This window comes from Sciurus carolinensis, chromosome 5, assembly GCF_902686445.1.
Source record: "Sciurus carolinensis chromosome 5, mSciCar1.2, whole genome shotgun sequence".
Classification (NCBI taxonomy): domain Eukaryota; kingdom Metazoa; phylum Chordata; class Mammalia; order Rodentia; family Sciuridae; genus Sciurus; species Sciurus carolinensis.
The window spans coordinates 24,244,697-24,256,644 of record NC_062217.1 but is presented as its reverse complement, the minus strand read 5'-3'; the positions used below and the strand labels follow the sequence as shown (position 1 = coordinate 24,256,644).

The 11,948-nt window shown below is 46.8% G+C and overlaps 1 protein-coding gene across 1 annotated transcript in view; it reads right to left on the bottom strand.

Annotated features, from left to right (window-relative positions):
- Gtf3a (general transcription factor IIIA) overlaps window positions 1-11,948 on the bottom strand; it is a 30,841-nt gene that overhangs the window by 5,978 nt on the left and 12,915 nt on the right. The window contains exons 2-3 of the mRNA XM_047554277.1: window positions 5,904-6,263; window positions 3,662-3,762 (exon numbers count right to left, since the gene is read on the bottom strand). Of these exons, the coding sequence (XP_047410233.1) occupies window positions 3,662-3,762; window positions 5,904-6,263 (461 nt within the window). The remainder of the gene's footprint in view (window positions 1-3,661; window positions 3,763-5,903; window positions 6,264-11,948) is intronic.

Here is an 11,948-nt window from a genome sequence, read left to right as displayed (position 1 = left end):
AGGAAAAAATTCCAAAGTGTTAAGCCATTTAATGCAGCCCTCTCAACTTTGATGTGACCACCATATAACAAGATGCTTTTTCATGTTTGACTTTTGAAATAAAAGTCAATAATAATGTCATAAGACATTCTCTATACACTAGAAAATGAGAAGATGAAAAACACTAGTCCCTCCCAAAGGCATAAATCCTGCTCAGGCTCAAATCAGGCTTAAATTAGTCTCAGGTTAGAATCTGATAACCTTAATTTTGCATGAAGTGTCACTATAAACTGCATTTCCAGAAAGGCCTCAAAAAAAAAAAAAAAAACAACAAAAAAAAACAACAAAAAAAAAAACACCTAGTTTCAGCTTCTAACTAAAGGTAAAACAGAGACCTGGAGCAGAATCACAAACCATTATGCTCTCTGGCGTATCACCAAGCCATTCTAGTTTCCCCGAGTTGGCATCCTGGCCCTGAATGATCTAAATCCTTTGTGCAGTTTAAAAAAAAAAAAAAGAAACAGTGCTTCCTGTGAGAAGCGTTCATAAGGCTGGCTGATGAGGCAGGACTTCTTTCCAAGTCCCAGCCTCAGCTACCACTCAACTGGTGATGCTGAGCAATTACTCCTAGCAGGCACTGGGGGTCCCCAGGGCCAGGTGAGGAAAGACAGTGACGGGCAGTTGCTGTGACAGTTGGAAGTCCCGAGCCAAGGCCCACAGAAGCCACGGGAGGAGTGCCATGCCAGACAGCACCAAAGCCCTCGGCCTCGGCTGCAGGGCCAGGATGCAGAGGGTCGGCTGAGCCAGTGGCCAGCAGAAAGCTCTGTCCAGCCTCCCCTGCAATCAGAGGTGGCCATGTGGCAGAGTTCCACCAAGTTGCTCAACTCTCCAGGTGATTCAAAGGAGGGGGAGACACCTTTGCTCCTTCCTCCTCCTCGCCTGCTGGGATGCTGACGCAGCAGCTAGGGCTACAGCAGGCATCTTGGAACAAGGCTGCAGCCCCAAGAAGAAGACCGCAGGGAGAGCAGGCCCAAGCAGCTCTGGAACGTCTGTCTGTACGGCCATACTTCTGTCAGGCCAGGCCAGAGCCCGTGTTTCCAAGCCCTTGTGCTGGTTTCCCATCATACCTGCCTCTCAGTCTGACACTCGCTTCTAACTCAACGTTGTGGGACGGGAGGATGGGGGCAGGAAATCCTGAGGGGACCCAAACAGCAGGGGCAGAGACAGGAAGGGCCCGGCACACCAGGGGTGAAGGGTGTTGGTTAGTTAAGCACAGCTGGACCACAGTTCCATGTCCGAGAATCAAGCCAACGGGACAAGAAAAGCAGCAAAGGGCTAAGTCGCCCTGGCCATTTGCATGACACACTAGGAACCTGGACTTCATCATGTAAGCAGAGCTCAAAACCCTTCAGTGTTAGGAAGGGAAGCCCCCCTGAGGTGACAGGGAGAGGGCCAGGTGAGGCAGGAAGACACTCAGCACAGAGGAGTGAGGGCCTGCAGCAGGACAGCTGAACAGCAACAGGGGAAGGCCCGCTATAGTTAAGGACCTGAGGACCTCGGCTGCAGGGGATGGGGCAGAAGGATCGGGGAGCTGCCTTATCTTTACATAGGTGACCGAACAGTGCTGCTCGCTACCCAGGTAAGAAAGAGCAGGAGACCAAGGAGAGGTGAGCAAATTTAGACTGTGAGCACATTCAGCCATGAAGAATTAACCCGAGACAGCCAAGCAGCACTGTCCAGTGAGCCAGCGACATGGAGCTAAAGAGAAGGAGGGCTGGATGGAGCCAGCTGGAAGACCAGCGCCAAGTGTTCCACTGAGTGGCACCGACCCTGCCCTTTCCATGTGCAGGGGGACCAAACCCAACTTCCCCTTTAAGGTTTAAAAGGCCATACAGTTACTTCCTACAGAAATCATGATGCATAAAAGGAGCGTGGCTGCAGTGTTCCCTCCCCTGCCTGTGCCTACCCAACCAGCACTCCCCTACCACTCCCAAGATGGATGACATTCTTAGTACTGTTATGTGACTTTTAGGGTTTCTCAATATAAACAAAGGTAAACACAAATGATTTCTTCCTGTCCCAGATGCTTTTTTACACACGAAAAGATAGCTCTCTATATAGGATTTGTGTACATTAGTTTTTTGATTAATTTGCCCTGGTGATTTTTTTTCCTATGGTTTCACAGAAAATGTCTTCATTCATTTTTCTAGCTGTATAGTATTCCATTGGGTTGATGTACTTTGACCATCCTTACTGATGAGCATATGGATTGAGTCAACATTTTGTTACTAACAACAGTGTGTGTGCAACCTTGTATGTACCTTTACTAAAGGTGTGGCATATTTGTAAATTCCCAAGGTGAAACTTCCAGGTCAAAGACCAGCCCTGCAGTAGTACTTCACAGACCTTTTCAGTTATTCTGTGCTGGTCCAGGTGGACTACATTTTAAAATAAACTAACTGTTCTTAGGTTCACTGATTTTGACAACACCCTGTGCACTTGAACAGGGACTGAAACGAAAGCCATCCTCAGTACTTTGCCCCACTCCTGCAGGCTAGCATGCTGTTAGGACAGAGCCTGGGCTGGCTCATCTGTCCCATGTCATGAATTCACCTCTCTCAGATCATTTAAGGAAGACAGACAAGAGACAATTCACATTCACTTCATCTTAAAACTCAAAGAAATTCAACTGAGGCCATCAGAAAACCTTCATGCCCCAAGAATTGTATCATAGAACAAAACTATGATATTAAATTCTAGTATCTGAAAAAATTGCTATACAGCTAATTCCTGTCATAGTCTCTGCATATAGCAGACAGCAATTATGGTTATTCTGTTTTTCTTTCTTCTTTGAAAACTATTTTGTTTCATGGTAAACAATCTGGTCAGTGGTTCTCAAAGTGTGGGAGTCAGACCAGCAGATCAGCATCTTCCAGGAACTTGCTAGAAATGCCAATTCTCCGGCCCCATCCTGCACCTACTGAATCAAACTTGAGGGGATCCTGAAGTCTGTGGCTTTCTTGGTCTTTGTGGTGGTGGTGGTGCCTGGAATCGAGCTCAGGGCCTCACAAATGCTAAGCACACACACTACCACTGAGCCACACCCCAGCCCTCTATAATCTGTTTTAATAAGCTCTTTGGGTGATTCTGATGTGCCCTAAATTTGAGTTCCACTGCTTTGAAGTAGCAGATAGGAAGGCAGTATCTCCACCCTCCCAGAAACAGCGACTTCTAGAATTAAGACTTAAATGGTAGTGGTGGCAAAAGCTTGGTTCTAAGAAATACCAGATCAACTATTAAGAGCCCTATTTCATCATTGCTTTCTTACTTATCCAGGCAGCTTACAAAGACCCTGACAATGCTGAGCCAAGAATTTTCCAGGTAACTGTTTTCCATCTAGTGGTTTCCAAACTCTTTTTCAAGCTTGATTTCCCATTCATTATATGTTTTAAAGGGAAATAAGAGGATGCAAACTCGAGAACTTCAGATTAACTCATTCCTAAATTTATTACACAAACAACCTGCAAAACCCCTTCTCTCTTCCACACATTCAAAACCTATTCTCCTCTCATATAAGATGAAAGCCGCTTTGCAGTCCATGATCTTGAGAGTTAACAATCAATCATCTTACCAGGTGTATATGCCAAACACTTCACACTCCTAAAACCAGTTCTCTACTTACACAAATGGTTTTTCTCCAGTATGAATCAGGAGGTGGCGACTCAGATGGTAGTCCCTGACGAAGGCCTTGCCACAGCCTTCATAGTCACAAGCAAACGGTCTCTAGCAGGAAGAAAAGAAAACATGTCAATCCTGCCCTAGAGATTAACTCAGGTATTTATTTAAAAGCATAAAATGTTTAGTAGGAAAAGTCAGATTCCCTCTCCAGAGATGATGTCGCTCAGAAAGCAAGCTGAACACCTGCTATTCTCAGGCAAGACCAGGTTTTCCTGCATGAACTTGCACAGCGCAAATGCCACGACTTCTCACGACATCACTGTAGAATTTTGTTCTATGGCTATCACCTGGAATAAGCAGGCAGCCTTTCCAGTCATGGCACAGCACTGCTGACCTGCTTCTAACTGGAGTCAGGCTTCCCCAGCAACTCCTTCTTAAAGATCACTTTGGCATTAGGACAGCCTGTCTGCACAAATCACCGCAGCCTGATTTCGTCGCCCAAAGCTAGGGCAGAGGAAGGAGTGGGTTCTGTCCCATCCTGGACGAGCCCAGTGTCTGTGCAAAGAGAATGCCAAGCACAGCTACAGGAAAATGTTTCACACCTCAAAGAGCTCCTAGGTGCTGGGGCAAAGCAAACAGCCTGATTGCAACCATTATTTGGGACCCAGGAGGTGAGAAGGGCCTCAAGTGAGACTCAGGGAGGCCAAGGAATTGGCCCACTTTCCCAGGTTTTGGCAGAGCCAAGCTAGGCAATGCCTCAGCAGAAGGCCCTTAATTTCTTAAGCTGAGGCCTGCATCCCTGCCTTTGCTCCTTGTATCTATCCTAATTTACAGGTCACCCTCTCCATGTGTGCTCATGGTCCCAATTCTCTTCCTCTCCAGTTTTTGAAGGCTGACTGCCTCTAGTTCTTGCTTTTGCTCACCCAAAATTCCATTCTGAATCTATAGGGAAAACCAAAACACATCCCCAGTTTCATGTGTCCAATTATGGAAAGCACACACCACCATGACATCCAAGAGGGAGGTCCTAAGACCTCAGTGAGAGGGTTGAGAGCAAAGTCAGTGCACAGGGAGGCACAAGTAGTGAGCAGCATTACCTCCCAAGGGCACAGCCACAGAACCTTGCTCAGCTTACCAAGGAGCAAACTCAGTAAGTATGTGTCAGTTAATCAGTGTGTGAGATGTGGGACAATGCAGATGACTTCAAGTTTTCCAACCTGTGTAACAAAGCTGGCAACACCAATATCCAAAATACAACAGAGGTCTAAAAGGAAAGGCAAGCTCTAACTTGGACGCACTAGCTAAATGGATCCCCAAATTTGGGACAAGGATGGCCATCAGTCTTCAAAGGCAGCAGAGGATGAGAATGCTTGACTGCATTTCATGATGGGGGTGGCCTGGAAGTTAGGGTAGGTGTAACAAGCAAAGGCAGGGATGCAGCCCTGGCCAATGGCATTCCTCTGAGGCACTGCCAATCCTGGCTCTGCCCGAACTGGCAAAGGGGGCCGATTCCTTACTCTGTGAGTCTTGTTTTCCTCACCTGCAACCCAAAATGTCACATCACACAACTTTATCCAACATCCTCCAAAAGCTTCCACTGCCCTCAAAATAAACTCCTACTCTGAACTACAAGCGACCCCACTGGCCTCTCAGACCTCACCTGTTAAAGATCCCCTCACCTAATCACAGCGACCCGCTTTCCACCCCAGGTCTCCTCGGCCATTCTTTCTGCCTGACTCAAACGTCTGACCGGCTGGATCCTTCTCATTCAGCTCCCAGTGAGGCCTTGCCTTTACTTTTTTCCTGCCTAGTTCTCGTCCGTGGCAGCAAAGCCCGGCCTGTTCTGTTCAGACCTCTCTCCACGAGTCATGAACGAATGAGCACGTGCTGCTTGCACACGCCGGGCTCTCGGAAGTTACCCTCCGTCACCCTATAGGAGTGGGTGCCGAGGGCGGCCGTCTGCAGTGTGGTGGGCTGTCTAACCGTGCAGTATCCACACACTGCCGGAAGGTGCTTGATGGGCAGGCTCAAGATACACGGAGAAAGGCCTGAGCAGGAAGCCGCGAGCCGTGGCAAAGATCTCGCGGCCCTAGAACTTCTTGTCACTTCTTCAGCTCCTTTCCTAACCTAAGACCAGGCTGCCCGGGCGGAACACGCCAGCAAAGTTGTGGCACCCGGCGAGACAGGGCGGCTGCGCGGCGGGGCTGGAGCGCCCCGGGGAGCCCGGCGCGCCGTCGTTCCGTTACCTCCCCCGTGTGCTTGCACAGGTGCGCGTCTAGCTTCCAGGCCTTGTTGTAACTGGCGCTGCAGTCGGGGAAGGAGCAGATGAACCGCCTAAGGAGCGCGCGGGGCGGCGCCGGCGGCGCGGGGCTCCCGCCCGCGGCCACGAACGCGTCGGCGATGGTCAAGGACGACACCGCCTCGGCAACCGAGGCCGGCTGCTCCAGGGCGCCCGGGTCCCCGCCCACGGGGCCAGGCGCGCGGCCAGGTGCCGCGAACCCGAGGGCGCGGTGCAACGCTCCCGAGACACCCGCTGCCCCGAGCACTTCCTGGAGCGCGGCCCCGCGGGCATCAGGCTCCGCCTCTGCGCCGCGGCCGCGCACGTTCTGAAAGGCCCGGCGGAGGGTGCGGGCTGCGCATGCGCCGGAGTCCTATCAGCGCACGGGAGCCCTGGGTACCCAGGTGAGAGGCCGAGGGCTTCCCAATCTGCAGTACAGGGCTCCCAGGCAGCACAAATGCGAAGTACTGCTTAACTGTAACTAGTTTCCCATCCGCCACTTCCCTCTAGAAACTGCTAACCTTGCATCCATTAGCCTGTTGGTTGACATCATGGGATTGCACTCTGTGGATTCCATTCCTTGCCTACTGTCCAGGTTCTTCTGCTGCAAACCCAGAATAGTGGATCCCAAGCTTGTCTGCTGGTTGAAACCTCGTAGAGATTTTCAAAGCCCAGAGTGTAAATGAACCATTTAAGCCATAGTCTTGTGAATCAGGGAGGGTAGAAAGAGGCATCAGTATTTTTTAATACCCAAACGATTACAAAGTGAAGGCAAGCGTGCAAACCACAACTCTATGGCCTCCCTGCTTATACTGGTCTCTGAACTGTCAGCATCTCTAAAGACAGGAATCTTAAACGCAGTTGAATCAGGGAGATCTCCCAGTGATTTGATGTACATGCAATTTGGGGGAGCATTGTTGAAAGGTTTGAATATGGGTAGCATGGTTTATGAGAATCACATATTTAAAGGATAAATCTGAATGGCAAGGACGCTGTGGATTGTCTGATGTCCCATCAGGTTCATCTTTTCATATCCTGCACCTTTCCAAATCATTAAGTTAGCCTCTGTATGAATATGATGAGCAGGTCTCTGCACAGTTTGGCAAACAAGCCAGGCCTTTGATAATCTGAACTGGAATCCTCACGTAGTACTTCTGAGAATCATCCTTATCTTGAAAATGGGGGAAATGGGAATAAAACCTGAGAGGGAACTTGTGTGAACAAGACTGAGGGTGTCTGTGATGTAGGCCTATTTGTTGGCTTTCCTGGTTTACTGCTCCAGCTCCTTCCAAGGGAGAAGTCTACACGTATCCTTCCCACAACTCTGGAAGTGTGACATGGTTTCCCTTGTGCTGTTCTTAGCTTCCTCCTTCTGTTGCTTCGTGAACATGGCCAGAGTGCATGGTGCACCTCTGAGATCCTCCTTTCTCTGTTGGCCACTTGACCCCATACAGCACACCATTGCTCTTTTCCTGTCTCCTAGGCTAATTGTTCTTCCACCTTCTTACCTTGGCTCTCATGTATTCATAGTCAGCAACAGCAAAACATGGGCTTTCAGCCTCAGTTACCTGGTTTTGAATTCTCACTAAATGTATTAACTGTAGCACTTTGAGTATGGGTCTTTGAATTTCTTTTACCTTAAAACTGGAATTGTTATTACCTACTTGTTAAGGTGTTTTAGTCAGCTCTTTTGCTGCTAGAACAACTGTAGGGGAGGAAAGGTTTATTTGGGGGTTCATGGTTTCAGAGATCACAATCCACAGATAGGAGCCTCCATTCCTTGGGGCTCAAGGTGAGGTAGAACATCATGGAGGAAGAGTGTGGCAGAGGGAAGCAGCTCAAATGGTGATCAGAAAGCAGAAAGCGACTCCACACACCAAATACGAAAACATACTCCATAGCCACGCCCCCAGTGAATCACTTCCTGCAGTCACAATCCACCTGTCTCCATTTACCACTCAGTCAATCCCATCAGGGATTAATCTACTGATTAGGTTAAGGCCATAACCCAGCCATCTCTCCTCCAAACCTTGCATTGTCTTACATGTGAGCTTTTGGGGGACATCACATCTAAACCATAACATAAGGCCATTTTTAGAATTAAATGAGATCATTACCAAACCCAGGTCCAAAGTGCATCCCATGGGGAAATCAGTATCAGAGAGAGGAGTGTAGGGGAGAAAGAAAGGCTTTCTTCAGGGGTCGAAGAATGAAGAGGTGGGAGCTCTGTTTTCACACCAACTTCTCAACTCTAGGGTTTGAGGGTTTACAGATATAGAATAGAAATAATGGTGCAGGGGAGTCAAGAAAAGGGAAGATATTTATGTATCTTCTGAATACATAAGATCTTCCAGGAAGTCCGGTGTCACCTCTTCACTCCTTTCATGGTCTGGTGTTTCCTATCATGGTGGCTGGTGTGCCTTGAAGTGAGAGGTGAGTGGCTGGGCAAGCCTAGGTCAAGTTAACCCTGGATTGTAATTTAAGAGCAAACATTTCTCAAATGATCAACAACAGGATTGAGTAGAATCTAACTCAAGAGTTAAGGCAACAAAGGAGATGCATGCAATATGGAGACAAAGATGTCAAGCATTTTCACCCATTGGACATCTGCAGGCCCAATAGAGAGTTAGTGTTTTCAGCAAAAGGGACCTTCAAGTCCCTGAAAAGTAACCTAGGCAATCTTAATCACCATAATTCACTTGGCAGAAGTATTATCTACAACAAAACTAGTCGGAGATTAATAATGTATTGCCCAGCTCTGTGACCTCCAGAATTAGTGATTTTTAAGTTAACCAAGAACAAGTAGATTTTTCTTCAGTAATGACATATGCTAGACCACATGTACCACCAACCTCCAGGTCTCCCAACAACTCACCATGTAAATTAAGCAGCTAACAGAATCTGGGCCATGCTATCCACTCAGTCAATGTTGGTGTGTTCTCTTCCTTCTCTTTCTTTCCCTGAATTGATCCATGGCTTTACAGTCTTCCTCTCTGCAGTTTACTCCCCTATGTGTTTTTCCAATGTACCACATTTCTAAAGTGAATTTTTTCCTGAATATTAAGTAGTCATCTCAAACTCAATATAATTTGTAAGTCAAGCAATATCACCATCTGTCTACTCACATCATCTTCTGCCTGTTTTTCTCCCTGTCAACAATGTGAGAATTCTCCCAGTTATAAAAACTTAGAACAGTGCTTCTCAACCCTGACTGCACATCAGAGTCACTGGGAGCTTTTGAAAAGGATGATTCTTGGGCGCCTAACCCCACCAGTGAAATGAGTCTATGATTCCGAAGTGAAAACCATGGAAAGCACCACCTGCTCCTTCCTCTGCCCTTCCCTCCCTGGTTTCTACATACGTCCTGTCCATTCTCCCTCTCAACAGGGTTTCCTGTCTTTACATTCTCCTGCCTCTAATCTCTCCTACATGCGCTGCCAGCTTCTTCTCCTTAAAACATCTGAGATTTTATAGGTTTAAGTTTGAAAGACTAATATTTTCAAAGCATTTTTATTTCTCAAAGTATTATTCCTATAATTCTGGTGACGATGCTTAGGTGGGAAATGGAGAGACCAGTGTTCAGACTCCTCCAGGCCAGGATCCAGTCCATCATCCTCTAGACAAGCGTCACCTGAGCACTGCAGCCCCCAGCTGCCTTGACTGACATTGAATTTTTGTGACTCTTCTTTCTGTGGTATTAATTATATGGTCCTCAAATGTGTTGGGCTATTTTTAACTCTCTGGGCTTAGAATTTCCTCTTTCCCTGGCCTTGGTTTAATCACTGAAAGGTCAGGGATTGGAAGATGCTCTTCTTGAATCCTCAGTAGCAAGGTGAGATGCATACATGAAGGACTGACTTCATTTTTTTGTTAGTTGAATGAATATAACCATGAATACTTGGTGTGAAATCTTAAGGGTTTTACATGAATGTCTTCATTGAGGATATCTGGTGTGCAAGGAACACTAGTACACTCACTAATCCATGTGAAAGGAATTTAGTGGAAGGATACCAGGCTATAAGGATACCTTTGCCTATTCACACTTTCTTCATCATCATAGAAATTTTAAGGATTCACAAAAATAGAGCTAATAGTAGAAAGAACGCCTTTGGACCCATCACAACCACCATCAATTTTTTGCCATTTTGGTTTCATTTCCCTGCCTCCACCCCCAACCTGGGACCCACAGTCCTATAAACTCAGCATGCCTAACCCCACTCTCCTTCTGCCCTTCCCTTCCTACAGGATCTCCTTGCCTCCGCAAGAGGTGCCACCATCCACCCAGCTGGCTCACGTGGCTACTTCCCTCTTGCCCTCTTCATTTACTACATAATCCATCACTGTTGATTTTACTTCTTCATGATTACCCAAGAAAGACTCTGATCCTCTAGTTCCCATGATGAGTTGTGATTCTATCAGAAAAGGAGTTCTCAGGTTGATAGAATCAGCCTACCCTCCAACCATGTGCAGAGATTTCTGCTGTGCAGGGGCTGTTCTTCCCCCAAACTGCTCCAGATGTTTCCAGATATGTTATTCTACCAAGACTTAGCACTTCTAACACCATCTCAGCTGCTGTGATTTTACTATGAAAGTAGCATATTGAAAACCTGGTTCACCTCCTCCCTTACTATCCCCATCTAGTAATTAAGGAAGGATTAATCTCAGAAGTAGCATAAAATGGGAAAACAAGATCCCTTCCAGCTCTAACCTTCTATGATTCTTTGGTAGGAAACAGAGAGATGGCAAGGTTTTTTTATTTTTTATTTCTTGAGTTAAAGTTTGGCAAGATAAATGTGATAATTGCTGTTCTGTGATTCTGTTATAAGAAAGGAAGAGAGTGATAATATTTTGAGGCAGCACTTCACAGGATAAATATGGTACCAAAGAAGAAGAGGGGGTCTAGTAGGATTGGAAGGGAGAGTCCTGGAGTAGGGAGATATACTAAGAAACCCTCGTCGCCAGGGCTTGGTAGTACACACCTGTAATCCCAGTGGCTCCGGAGGCTGAGGAAGGAGGATCACTAGTTCAAAGTCAGTCTCAGTAATGGTGAGGCCCTAAGCAACTCAGTGAGACCCTGTCTCTAAATAAAATACAAAATAGGCCTGAGGATGACTCAGTGGTTGAGTGCCCTGAGTTCAATCCCAGTACCTACCTCCCCCCAAAAAGAAGCATTGTCATCAGTAGTGTAGGAGCTCTGGACTTAAGGAGGTGATCGTGGAAGTATAGAACATCTGAGTGGTCAGGTAAGAGGCCAGCTCAGTCATGGTGGTGATTACAAGCACGAACTTTAGAGTTTGCAGACCTAACTTTGAATTCTGGCTCTACTGTGTATTGTTTGACCTTGAGGCAGTAATTTAATGCCACCAAAGTTCATGTTTTTCATATAATGAAGATAATGACATATGCCACAAAGTATACTGAGAATTATATAAGACAATTAATTCAAACAAGGTGCTTAACCCAGGACCCAGAACATAGTAAATAAACAAAAAATCGTAGCCTATTTGTGTATGTGTGTGAGATCACAGAAGATTGGGACTTCCATCTTACTGGTAAATTCTCCTTCTTGCCTTCCTTGTTTATTGATTTTCACACTTTAATGAAAACAAACTACTGTGCTGAAGAAGTCTACGTAGCAAGGAATTGAGAGTGGTCTCTGCCCAGCAGCCAACTAGGAACTGAGGTGCTCAGTCAGCAATCCTGAGAATGGAATCCTGCCAACAATCCTGTGAGTTTGGAGTGGATACTGCCCCAGTCAGACCTGCAGATGAGACCTGAACCCTTACTGACTGCATCCTGAGAGAGACCCTGAAGCAGAGAAACCTGAAACAGAAGCTCAGCTAAGCTGTGACCAGATTCACAACCTACAGCAACTATGAGATAAGAAGTGTGTGTTGGCTTAAGCCCCGAAGTTTGGGGCAGATTTGTTATGTGGCATACCTTATATACAGAGTCAAAGATCTTTCTCCACACAATAAGTCTAGACCTGGTGGTTCTGAACCCACATGAAGAA